Genomic DNA, 13,882 nt, shown 5'->3' with positions numbered 1-13,882 from the left:
ACGCCAGCGATTGGAAGCTGGACGAGGTAGTGTTCCAGGAAATTATGACATGATGGGGTCCTTGCCAGGTCGATCTGTTTGCATCGAGGTTAAACAAACAGCATCCTCGGTTCTTCAGCTGGAGACCGGACCCGGAAGCAGAGGCGACAGATGCCTTCCTTCAATCCTGGGAACACCAGAAGAATTACACGTTTCCTCCTTTTTCAATGATAGCGAGGACGCTAGCGCAGGTGAGACGTCAAAAAGCATCCATAATTCTAGTTACGCCGGACTGGAAGGGGCAGGCGTGGTTTCCCAGTCTACAGGAACTGACATATCACAACCCAGTAGTTCTACCCGACACAGAATTTATCATTCGAGATCCCAGAGATGGCAGTCATCCACTAGTGAGGTCAGGAGGACTCAGGATAGTGGCATAGGCGATTTCAGGAGATCTTGGGCTAGGCCAGGATTATCGAATGAGGCTGAAAACATCATTAATGAATCATGGGCCCCAGGGACTCACAAGGCTTATAGATCAGCTTGGGATAAATGGAATAGCTGGTGTTTGGAAAGGAATATTCATCCCTATAGAGCAGATATAGTTCATGTGGCCAATTCTTTAGCTCAGATGGCAGCACAGGGCAAGGCTTACAGGACTATCAATACAGCCAGGTCTGCGATATCTGCGGGCACCCTAGAGTAGAGGGTATAGCGATTGGCGAACATCCTTTAATCTGTAGATTGTTAAGGGGAGTAAGGATGTAAAGACCACCCAGTGTTAAATATAATCAATTGTGGGATGTAGATAAAGTTTTGAAATTGTTTTTATCTAGGCCGGATAATCAGGAATTGTCACGGAAAGCGATTTCAGGCAAGTTATCTATGCTTTTATGTCTCTTAGCATTCAAGAGATCATCTGATATTAGAGCGTTGGAGGTTAATAGGAAGAGTATATCTCCGAATGGGGTGACTTTCCATATAGTAAAAAGGACCAAAACAGGTTTGAGTTCTATTTCCTACAAGTCTTTCTCGACTCAACCAAAGTTGTGTCCAGTCAGATGCCTAGAGGCTTATGAAGAGATGACGAGGGAGGTTAGACCCCCGGGAGTGTCACAATTGTTGATAGCGATTTGTAGACCTTATAAAGCAGTTACACCGGCCACCATTGCTAGATGGCTTAGATGGGTGATGGTTCAAGCGGGCATAGATGTTGTGAGGTATGGCACCCATTCCGCTAGAGGAGCGATGGCTACTAAAGCGTATAATATAGGAGCCAGAGTAGAGGATATTATGAGAGCTGCAGATTGGTCGAATGAATCGACGTTTAAAACATTTCTATTTTAAACCCATGGAAAGTGCGACATCGTTGGTGGTAGGTAAGCTTTGAACAAGCATAATCCGACCCTCTGGACTTGACATAGAATTCAGATTTTCAACACATTTGTTACTGAAAGTCATAATTCTATTAAAGACACGGAGGCAAAGGATTATCCCACCCTATCAATCGTATGAATGTTTAGTTGATATTATCATGTTTTATCTGTTATGCTTACTGCTTATGAGGAAATATTTGTACTAGTTTTATTGAAGATATGGTTTTTGGTGCTTATGTATACGATTGTCCCACCCTTGTTTCGGTCTATAGTCACCTTTTTAAATTTGTTTTCTGTAGGAGGGGCACAGATAACAAGCAAGCCTGGATCTGAGTCAGGATGTAGATGGAGTTTTCGAAGAAGTACTGACACATCCTCACAGGATCAAAGAAAGAGGAAGAATAGAAAGAGGACAAGAGCTTTTATTTGAGGACTGTTTTTTGATTGGTTACTACACATGGTCAGTTTGAAGACCAATGGGGATGGACTACAAAATCCAAAAACTTCATGGTTATTGTAGTGTTTATTGGTTTTGTATGGTTATTGCATATTTGTTTCTTCTTTGCTGCTGACAGTAAAGATGGAAAGCATAATCCTTCGCCTCTGTGTCTTTAATAGAATTATGACTTTCAGTAAGGAATGTGTTGAAAATCTGAATTAATAATGAGCTTGCAGGATGAAGAGACTGGCCAGTGCACAATGTTGTTGCTTGCTTTGTAACAGCTATAAAGTTGCCAAACATCACCTCATAATCTGACTGAGTTTGAGAAAATAAGTGCCAGGGCTCTGGCAGACCCCAACAAATTAAGCACTGTATTTTTTTTTACAAGGTCGAAGGAATTATCGTGTACACGCCTAGATATAATCCTATTTTGTTTCCTGACTTCCCGCTCGTGTGACGATTTCTTGTGGAACATCACGAGGTGCTAAAGGGCGTGGGCTCTGGAGAGGTTAGTGAAGGACGGACATCGCTCGAACGTAACGTGCAATTCACGCAAGAAGGAGGAGGAGGCGCGCTGATTGGGTCCGTTTCTCATAGGGAAAGTGTTGGGTACGTAAACATTATCTGGTGTGTAACGAGGGCAAAGTCCATCCAAGCGACATTAGCGCCTGCTTTTACACTAGGAAGCGAGTCCATGGCTTTGTTGCAGCTGTTCCGGAAAAGTGAGTGTAAGGAAGGCACCTAATGAGAATGGAAGCAAGTTATAGGTCTCCTTTTAACCGCACTTGCGAATAACAGACCCCTCGATCTCTCCCCCCCCCCCCCCAAAACACGTTTCCTGCCTCGAACTGTCACACCTGCCATTGAACTCCTGCACGTATGCTCTAAGTACTCTCGCTGCCAGGCAGAAGACTCGCCGAGACCAGGCGTACCACGTTTTAACACATGCCCTTTCTTGAGATCAAGGACCTTAACACGTTTTAACAAATGGGATAGCAGTGAGGAACGGGAAAAAGATATCACAAGAGTTGTAAACAAGGAATAAACGTAACCCGAGGCTGTATTAGATTAACACAGTCTATGAAACTTGCGGGTCGAACTGGGGTGCCTAATTTAACAAAATGGTTTTGCAGAACACTTTAAACTTTATTAAACTAATACATTGTCTCTAGCTCTCTTCTCAACCCATTTTCAGTCCTCCCAAATTCCTTTCACGTGGAGCTCTGCTTTCCTTATCCTAGGAGTTAGTAGAGAGACCTGAATTTAAAATGGGGGGAAAAGCAAAACTACAAGTTCTGGAATACAATTATAACTGGATGACCTGATCACACTTCACATGTGGAAACGAGAGATTTGTTGCAAGCCACCCAATAAATCCCCCTGCCTTGTGCTGCCATCTGACCTCCAAAATACACATTCTGCTCCCACCTCAAAACAGCCTCTATCACTTCCTATCATCTTCTAAAAATACTTGTGCCAGTGCTTAATATCACCGACAATGTTAAAAGGTATTTATACCACGCGCCGTCAACAACAGAATTGGACTCCAGGTGCTCAGGCTGATCTGTAAACGAGAAGGTGGGTTGGGTTAGTAAGGTAAAGAGGGAGTAGGATAGTGAGAGAAGTGGTGTCCTGTTGGCAGCTTCACTTGGGTTTACACCGTGTGCCGAGCTTTGGTGCGAGTATCGGATCAATGTCAGTCCTCGTGTGCTCTGGTGATGTGTGTGCGGCTTGCTGTGCAAGAGGTGGTTGTGTGGGTTTTTGTATGAGTTAAGTATGCAGAAATGTTGAGCTTTTTGGTTTGTGGGTTATATGTCTCGTAGCTGACCTTTGCAGTTAGGCTAATTGCCTAGATTTGAGAATCCTGTATGGTGGGGAGAGGCCAGGGTCTCACAATACACTACGTTTCACCATCCATTTGACAAAGATAGAGGCTACACCTAGATTTTGAGAGTCCTGCAGAGTGGATGCGACGCAGGCTCACGTTCACAATTCTAACAAATGTGGCGCTCGCTAACAGTCTCAGTTCCATCTAAGTGTGGCACTTGCTAGCATTCACAATTCTCTCTGGGTGCGACGCAGGCTAATGTTCACAATTCTATCCAAGTGTGGCACTTGATAACATTCACAATTCTAACTGGGTGTGATGCAGGTTAATGGTATAATAATCATATAAAGATGGAGGCTACACCTAGATTTGAGAGTCCTGTATAGTGGGAGAAAGGCCTAGGTTTCATAGTGCAGCAGTTTCAGAATACAGTTCAGTTTTATAGCAGACACAGATGGTTTGATATACTTGAGAGTAAATTTATAATGGGCGAATGCTAGCGTTGAGTATTCCCTAAGAGAGTGATGCAGGTGACATTTGCCTGGCAAGCTATGTTCTGAGGTAAGGTAGAGTGGCAGGGCTTTCTGTTAAGTTATGTTACTTGCCATTTATATAGCGCCTTATGTATCATTGGTATGACCTCAAAGCGCTGGTAGGTTGAACGCCCTCGGGAACCGCAGTTCAAGTCAGTATAGGGAGAGAGTGTCGTATGGTGTGTGGGCGCACCGGATATGTGTGCAGCTGGTGTGGTTGTTGTATGATAGCTGCTTCTTAGCAGTAGGTGTGGTGCTTGAGGAAATCAGTTGGATGTGTTCAGTCTGGAGGGTGGACAACCAGACTGAGTTCTGGCTTTGTTATGCCTGAGGAGACGCCGAAGCTAGACGGTATGTGCTCAGCTAGCTGTGTTTCATTAGGATGATGTGTTCGTGAGGTCATGTTAGTATGAGAACAGCTAGGCCGAATGTCATAGTATAGCTGTGTTCTAGTTGAATGATTGTGTATAGGAGAGAGTAAGCGTAGAATTGTGATATGGTGGATATCAGTAAAGCGCTTGCGACCAAGCACGAGAGCAGGATGGAGGGCGTACATAGCGGCATACATATATAAAGCGACAGGATGGATAGGGTAAACGTGATACAGATAACATGGGGATATAGTAACATAGCATAAATAGCAGTACAGAGATATATCCATTCCATCCTTTCCCTTCTTTTTCCATCCACACTATCCTCTATCCACTGTATCCTTTTCATCCACTCCAATCTGTTTCATTTGTTTGATTCCATGCACTTCGTCTGATTTCATCCACACTGTCCATTCCATCCACCGTTCTATCCACTCTGTCCGTTCTATCTTCTTCGTCCGTTTCATTCTTTTCATCTGTTCATCCACTCTATTCGTTCCATCCACTCTATATGTTCCATCTACTCCGTCCACTCCATCCGTTCCATCCACTCTGTCCGTTCCTTTCTTTTCATCTATTCCATCCGTTCAATTCACTTAATCCATTTTGTCCATTCTATCCGTTCCATCTACTCCCATTTTCCTTCTACTCCATCCGTTCAATTCACTTCATCCATTCTATCCACTTCATCCGTTCCATCCACTCTATCCATTCCATTCACTTCAACCGTTCTATCTCTTCATCTATTCCATCCCTTCAGTAATTGCTCTACTCCCCACCCATGCCACACTTACATTGGTGGTTGCTGCTGGTTGGTGGCTGGCCACTGGCTTCCCCCCTGCTGAAACCTGTAGACACTGTTTGGAGCCACAGGGGCTGCCCTGGGAGGGTTCATGATATGGAGAGGAGGGGCCAATCAGGGCGTGTGGGAGGGGGGATTGGGGTTTGTAAGGGGAAAGAAGCATGGAGAGTGGGAGACTGAAGCGCTGAGCGCGCTGCATGTGCATTTTTCCAAATTAAGGGAAAAAGTTATTTGGATAGGCTCTGGGGCTCAGGCCGGATGTTTGACTCACCCCGGCCGCATGGTGCTTCCCAATGGTGCTGGTGAGGACGATGCACACCGGGTTGTTTTAGTGGTGGGGTGCTTCGGCCAATCAGGGCTCGTGGGAGGCGGGATTGGGGCTTGGAAAGGGAAGAAAGCATGGAGAGTGGGGGGACTGAAGCACCGAGCTGTGTATGCATTTTTCCAAATTAAGGGCAAAAAGTTATTTGGATAGGCTCTGACTCACCTCGGCCGCATGGTGCTTCCCAAACCTGTTGGAAGCTTCTTTTACAAAATTCTTTTCAGACACCACTGTCAACACTACCGCGTCAATATCTTTCAAACCCTCCCTTGGTGACCTGTGAAATCACCCCACAGACTCCATGCGATTTACACGTCCGTATTCCTCATCTCAGTCTTTAAAAATGGGGTGTCCCCAACTCCAGACAGGAATCATTTCCAATAAACTGAAAAATACCATACCTTTTGGGGTTTTCAAGCCCTCCATCAAATCCTAATTTTCCTGTTGTTTTCTTTGTCTCCAGAGAGACTGGGAACTGTATAAATGATCTAGTCCAAATCGCAGTAAGGTTCAGGGTTTCTCTCCCTGCTGTTGAGTCGGAAGGTTACCGGAGCCTCTGTTTTTGCACATTCTCTTGGGCCAGGAAAGGCGCAGAAAGGCCCAAAGCCAGGAAGAGCTTAAGGACTAGCGGGGCAGCGTATGGAAACAGAGTTGTGCAGCAGTGAGGTGATCATCATAGCTTGGGAGATGGCCAGGCCAACTTAAGTATTTGGAAAAGCACAAATGGTGCCCATCCTTCTCATGCAAACACTGCTTTGTTTCTGCCCGAAATGGGACTCTGGAAGCATGTAAATGTGCACAGCTCCAGATCTTCCAATAACATTTTTTGGGAAGCATTGTTGGTGTGGGACAAAATGAATGATGGGTGTTGTGATGCTACATATTGCTTAAATTGTTGCGATGTTACTTATTGCTTACATAATGCTTTCATTGTACATAGTTGTCTTTCTGTTTCATTTGTACATAGTTTACATCATCGTTAGAATGTATGACATAGGGATTCTTGGTTGGAATTGTTGTGTATTGAGTTGAAGCCACATCTTCATTATGACAATGGGCAACCATAGGCATAGGAAGAGTTCTGCCAAAGCAAACCATATGACAAGCAGATCTTCTAATGGTGGTTCTCAAGATTGGCCTGTAACAAGGCACACGAGTGCAAGGAAGCAGATATGTTTTTGTATGTATGCCGGGAAGGTGTGTAGGTATGACCTAAGAATCGGCGATATAATAACTGTTGCAATGAGGAAGTGGTGTGTGTATGATATCAGCATCTGAGACATATTACTGGGTGCCATGAAGAAGGTGTCGATACAAGAAACAGTCCATGCAGAAGGCATCTACATGTTATTCTATATCCCCCTCAGCTAGCAACCAGACATAGTTGGTAAATTGCTAGGGAAGATGGATGTATATGTCGAACAACGGAAGGGACAAATGCCTGTCATAGGACAATCCGACAAAGGTATTAATCTTAACAATAACATTGGTTTTCTTCCTGTGAAGGTCGGAGAGCAGAAGCTGAAACAAAATCTGATACAGTTTAATTGACCTGCCAAAATGAAGTTTCTATTGAAGTTAGTGAAGGAAATTACCATCAGGGAACGGAAGTAGCATGAAAAGGTCCAGTGTGGAGTTGTAACTGCGGGAGCGGGTGGAGCATACAATGATTTCCCGTGGGAATTCAAGACAAACATACACACCCTAAGCACCTTTAAAGCTTTTACAGGCTCTCACCTGTGTTTTTAAGGCTACCTACTCCAGATACACACATTACAGATGCTGATGACATATTGACATGAAATGAAGAAACATCTTCTTGAAATGTCACAGCATGAAGCTTTGCTGGTCGAATTTCTTTCTAACTAGTCTTTTGATTCTGTAAGAGTGGTCTCTCAATCGACAGGAACCACCATTGCTGACAGAAGGCAGATAGGTGTGAGGGACTGGAACACTGAGGCCTCTCAGAAAAATGCAACTTAAAAATATCCAAGCTATTTAGAAACAAATAGGAAGCAAAGGACCACAAAGACTTTAAGGACTGTAAAAAGACTGGGATATTGAGAAGTTGGAGGGCATATTCAGCTCCACACAAGCAGACAGCCTTTAATATCACTGACCAGAAAAGCAATTATAGGGAGCCACATTTCCACAGGGGAAAGCCCCCTAGTGTCCAGCGTAATTTTCAAGCAGGGCGGAAGCAGTTCCCATTGCTATCTCAAATAATCCAAGGCCCAGACCTATCCAGCTTGATGACAGGGCTACATATAAGATTTTTTTCTGACACACGGAAAAGCTTTTCCTCTTAACGAATGGAAGGAAAAGGTCATAAGAAGCTGATGTTCAACAATTGCCTCTCTTATCTCCATACATTGGTAAACGATCAATCACATAGTCCTAGAATAGGGTGAAAAGAAGATGCCTACAACAGGGATACAATTGTTGCTGGACAAGAACTGTGGGCCCACTTCACTGGAAGGAAGGAAGCAAGGTTTTGTATTTATCTTTCTGGTCCCCAAGTAATCAGAAGGAAGGTGTAGTGGGGGCGGGTGCACTGAAGATGGGCGCACATTTTGCTTTCAGGACAGAATTCCATTTTTGGAGATCCCAATTCCGACTCTTGTACCCTAAATATCTTTCGAATTTCAATTTGCTGACATAGGCTCCTCCTGTGCCCACAAAGCCATTCTCTTGTTGAGTTTCTTCCACTTTATGCTGGGTTGGGCTCTTCCAGTCTTCCCAATCCACAAATGTGCCCACGTTTTTGGATGTTTAGCTGGCCCATCTTGATTGGCTGGCCCATTAAACCTGAGTGCTGCACACCCACCTAGCCAGCTCCTTTGTGAATGTGTATATCTGGTGAAGACACTGGAGCCCTCTGACTCATTGGAAATGTCTTGGCACACTTGTGGAGATGGGCTGCTGCTGAAGACCGATGTGTGGCCATACTGACTGTGTCCTTTGTCCCCACATCCCTGCTTCTCCTGCTGATGGTGAGGAATCCCTTGTTGGGCCTTTTCTTGACTTCCTTTTAGTCTTCACTGCTGATTTGTTTGCCCTTCATTGGTCTATTCCTCCAAGCCCATGGGCCCTGTTTGTCCAAGAGACTCCTTCTGGCCCTAGTGAATAAGGGTGGGAGCCCCGCTCTTCTGTACTGGCGTGGAACTTTGAGTGGCTGCTGCTTATTAGCTTCTGCTGTTCATGGGACGTATTGGATCAACTCCTGCAGATACTCTCCATCATGCGACCATTTACTGCGCACTGGCTGCCCCTTTGTTTTCCCCGGAGCCACCTTGCCGTGCCCCCTTCGCCTGCTCATTTGCTGCTGTAGCTGTGGTGGTGGCGGCCTTCTTCATTGTGGGTTATCACTTGCATCATTTGAAAAGTGAATTCCTTTACTACTTCTACCGCAAATGATCACAATGGATGCAAGTGGCCAGCTATGGGTTGCTACTTTGGGCACCCAGGAGATCCAGGGAAAATGACCAAAGTAAGGGGTAATTCATTCCTGCTTTTGGAAGGTGTTGGCAGGAATAGTCAGGATCTAAAACTCATTTAAAAATATGTGAGTACTGAGATGTACTGACAACACAGTTTCTTTATCCTATGTGAACTGTTAGAGGGGAATTGGATCAAAGAACCTGTCAAAACATTGCTGTCCTGGGCAGATGAAAAAGAGGCTTATGGGCAACGTCAGACCAGGCCAGCCGAGCAGGATGTTTTGGGTGCATTAGGAGCGTTCTCTCTCTGTGGGTCTTCCAAAAGATGAAGACTTCATGGCTGGATATATGTGCAGGTCCAGATAATTTTCACCTGATCAGTTTTTTGTATGAGTTCCACATTTTCTGACTTAGGGGTGGGACTCTTTGAATCACAAGTGGCCAATGGGGTTACATTATGCATTTCCTCTTACCGTTCATTGCACAAGTGATCCAGAAGATGGGATTAGAGTGGGATAAAGTGATTCTGGAGATTTCATGTTGAACAGGGAGGAGTTTCCCAGGTTAGTGCATTATTATTATTCATTTTCTTTTTGTCACAAACCTTACTCTGGAGCAACCGAGCACTCTTCAGGTTATGGAGCTAAACATTGGTATCAAGAATTTAGAAAGTCTTCAGGAATGATCATAGTAAAATTAACGGATGGGCATGTGCCCAAGCTAGCTGGAATCTAGGTTACACCAGTGTGTTGGAATAGCCAGGTTTTCCGTTTATTCCTAAACTGAACAAGATTTGAAGTAGTCTGGATTGCCACTGGAATGGAGTCCTGAAGAACGGAGCATGGCATGCGAGGACGGTTTTACTTTTCTCCTTGAGAGCCAGTCTAGTGATGCTCTTACTGCGGTTTGCAGTGTCATCTGAATTGTTTAGTTTGTCAGTCAGGTAGGCTGGCTTACTCTTGGTTGTTGCACTGTAGGGTGGCGGGCGGCACCCGGTTTTATACCATATTCTAGAATGGATGGGGAGTCAGTGTAATTTGCACAAGGTAGGTCTGATGTGGCCAAATGTCCTAGAGCTGGTGGTGGGGCAAACCAAAGCATGGTGGGCCGCGTTTAGGGTGCCAGGTGAGCAGCCGGGAGCCTTGTGAGGAGAGTATTACCCCTGTTGATATGATAGATCACAAGGGCCGCACCACCGCTCAGAAGTTCTAGGGCCAGAGAGAGGTCTTCATTTGCAGCATAGAATGAGCTGATTGCAAGCTATTTGAGCATTTTGGTGATGTTATTGGAGGATAGATTGATTGTTATCGACAATGAGGCCAAAAACGGATTTACTGAGTAGTCGAGTTGAGGGTTAAACGAATCCAAGCAGATTTGATCCAGCCTCATTTGAGTTGATTCTTGCTCTGAGGTGTGGCCCAGGAGTACACATTTGCTCTTGTTAGTCTAGGCACTTGTCATCCACGGTTGAATGGTTTCAAAGCATGTGCAAAGGGGAGCAGTAACTCTTGGGCTCTTTGATATTTAGGTACAGCTGCTTACTGGTGTAGCACAATGTTAGGGTCATTAACTCGACCTTTGACTTATTAGCAACTTTTTCTTTTAAATACACAACTTTTATTTTTATTGATATTCTCATCCCCATCTACTTTAGATACTGAGTTAAACTTTTTTTTTCATACCCTTTTTTCTCCTTAGTTTTGCCACCCACCACTGAGCAAACCTATTTTCCATTACGGCTGCAACCCGCGAACGTCTAGTGATGACATCGCTCACAATCAGTGATGTTATCACGCATGCTTAACGTGCGTGATGACATGAGCATGCGACAGGTTTATTTGCCGGCTCAGACCCCAGCGCTGCATCCACCAGGATCGGTGTTTGTTCTAATACACTTGCAAGCTGAAACAATTCACACCCTAGCATGAAGCTACCTTTTAATAGATCCCATTTCTGGTTTGATTATAGTAACTTTCACTGTTTACCAGGCCTGGAATTTACAGACCTTTTACACCAGCTCAACATTTAAACCAGCAAATTTTGTTTCCTCCCTTATTTTCAGGATTGATCACTTTACCTGGGTAATCCCACCTTTAATTATACCTAATCTATCCAAGAACTCCTGTGGGTGCGTCTGTCACCATTTCTTTTCTCCCCAATAATTCGACACCTATGTTAAACTCACAATGCAGGGTCTTGCATATGCTTCAATTCTAATTCTTTCCACAGATCCTATAACTTGCAATTATCATTACCTCAATCTACTAGTATACCAGCAAATAAGCTTAACCGCAAGAGACTACTCAATCCCTCCTAATGAGCAACCTAACTAGAGTGGTGAAACACGTGTAGAGGGCATAAAACAACTATTCTAACGAAGACCTAAGAGTACACAAGACCAAAGAGGATACAAGACATCTACTCATGAGGACAATCAATATAACCTCACTAAGGAAATTTAAGACCTGAGAGGTCTCCCATCTTTCTATATATGGACAACTCTGTTTCAATAGAGGAAGATAAACCCACAACTGGATGACTTTAAATATATTTCTGAATACAGCTTCCTTAGATTTGATGTTTGTACCAAGTTTACCTGAAAACTCACAATAAATCCATAAGTCGGCAAACACTACTGTTGCAATAATTAATTTTAAACAGCCAGACAACCCACATCAGGAATCATATGTGCTGGTGTAGGATTTGAGCCTACTTTCATCTAGAATTGAGTCCATCGGTTCCATGTAGAGGACAAAATGGGTCGGGGAGAGAATGGAGCCCTTAGGAACTCGACAGATGACAGAACGGCTTTTAGACCTGAGGGAGCTTATATGGACAGCCTTGTGTCTTGCCAAATAGGTAGGATGAAACAATATGAGGACGATGCAAGAGAAGCCCATTCTATGTGCAAGGAGATATAGTCGCTACACCAATGGCAAGTTCAAGTCCAGCAAGTAATTAAGTAGTAGGGTTGTAGGTTGAGCATACAGGTCTAGAGATACAATTAGCATTGGCAGTACAGCAGTCTAGAAAGCTGTCCACATTAAAGCTGTATCAACACCAAAAGTAGACATTCGAGGGTGGTATATTACGGTTAGTTGTATTTGGGCCGATTTTGCAATTTTTTTCAGGATGGTTTGCTGTCAGTTTGGCTGTGGCTACGCTGCGTTTATAGTGGTCAACTATTGGGGCTTTGAAGAGCTATACGGGGGGTTTAGTTGGTGAAAATATGGGTTTCTGTTGATCGGATTTCTAGACCCCAGAGTATATGTTGATTTTAGGTTGGAATTTACCTGTGGTCCTAAATGTTCTACAACTTCGCTCCCTTGTGCCCTTATTCAGTGATATGAGGCTTTTGACTCGGGCATCGCTAGGGTCCATGCCTTGAGGACGTACTTGGTGTGAGCGCCTGCCCTGATACTTTTATCTATCCTATTTCTTCGGTGCCCGCAATCCTGCATTGCCCACCACTGCTTTGGGAAGTTTGCCGTGCAGTGTGCTGACTGTTTTGAGATAATTTGGTGCCTGCATGGCCCTCACCGGCCAATGAGTCAACCCCACGGCTGGTGCAGGGACAGACGAGATGGCCGACAGAGCCTGCACCGGATCATTGAGATGCGCTCTGCGGTGAGCAATGGCCTGCTGTGATGCCTTCAGGTGTTGTGGCTCCTTGGTTGAAGTGGGGGCAGCCCCACCAGCTAAGGAGCTGGTGGGGATTGCCAAAGTGTAGAGGATTTTGCTTCAGACTTGGAAGAGAGCTCTCATGTCTGATAGACTGGTGATTACGCTCTGGGGTGGACTGAGGATATTGAGGTGATTTCTTTTACAACACGCATGCAGCGCTGCAATATGGTGTGCCCTCATGTAGCACTTTAGAGAGTGGGTAAAAAGATGGCCGGCTGATTCTCTGAGCGCCAGTGGATGCAGTGTGAGTCCTGCTGGGTTCCTGTACTGCCCTGACAAAATTTGATTGCAGACCCAGAGGACGGCCTACTACCCCTATGCAAATATATGTGCTATTTTAATTCCGACTTGGAGTTGTCTCCTCACTGTGTGCTAGGAGACTGGGACACTGTTCTGAACTGCACAAGACCATCTCTGGATGCTTGTGACTACACTTCAGCGGTATACCTTGTCCTGTCCCACACTTGCTGCACTAGCGGAGAAAGGGCTTTCCTACTTTAAATAGCAACCTCTGACCTGCACCTTACTTGATCACCAGAGAGTTGCCCTACTCGAAATTGGCGACCTCGGTGCTGCATCTTTGCTTATTACAGTTGCATGGAAATGCCTTCTGGCAAAAAACAAAAGGCCTGAAAGGCACCATCATGGACTCCTTCATCCCGAAAGCAGCGCAGAAACATACTGTGACGTTGCAGGGACCGCCTGACCCGAAACATTCAGAACCTATGGGACAAGAGTATGAAGACAAAGTTTGGGCGGTGATTGTGGCTCTGTGCAGTTCGATCGAAACTAAGGTAGACCAAGTGAAGCTTGATCTCTGCTTGTTGCAGCAAGATGTCCGCTCCTTATCGGAACGAGTGATGGAAAAAAATGAAGCAGTTTTAGCTGAATACACATCTGCCACAGACAGCCTAGATGTAACCGTGCAAGACTTGGTGAAACAAAATGCTGTTCTGGAGCTGCGCGCTGAAGATGCTGAGGGATGATCCCGATGCAATAATATACACGTGCTGGTACTGCCGCAGGGGGAGGAATGATAGGATCCTACTATGTACATCGAATCCTATTATGTACATCAAGAACATCCTCCAAGAAATTGGCCCTG

General features: G+C 44.8%; 1 protein-coding gene across 3 annotated transcripts in view; it reads left to right on the top strand.

Moving 5' to 3' along the window:
- The first annotated feature begins 2,242 nt into the window (after positions 1 to 2,242).
- Positions 2,243 to 13,882, top strand: part of ECH1 (enoyl-CoA hydratase 1) — a 435,952-nt gene continuing 424,312 nt past the window's right edge. The window contains exon 1 of one of the 3 annotated variants that reach the window (XM_069644207.1): positions 2,243 to 2,406. Coding sequence is in view for 2 of the 3 variants with exons in the window: in XM_069644206.1 (XP_069500307.1) it covers positions 2,492 to 2,525 (34 nt within the window). In the remaining variant the exon portion in view is untranslated. Of the gene's footprint in view, positions 2,526 to 13,882 lie in introns of all 3 variants that reach the window. The other 2 variants (XM_069644208.1, XM_069644206.1) reach the window with 2 other exon arrangements.

The sequence above is a fragment of the Ambystoma mexicanum genome, chromosome 2p, assembly GCF_040938575.1.
Source record: "Ambystoma mexicanum isolate Mex_15411 chromosome 2p, UKY_AmexF1_1, whole genome shotgun sequence".
Classification (NCBI taxonomy): Eukaryota; Metazoa; Chordata; class Amphibia; order Caudata; family Ambystomatidae; genus Ambystoma; species Ambystoma mexicanum.
This window is presented reverse-complemented; position numbering and strand designations above follow the sequence as displayed.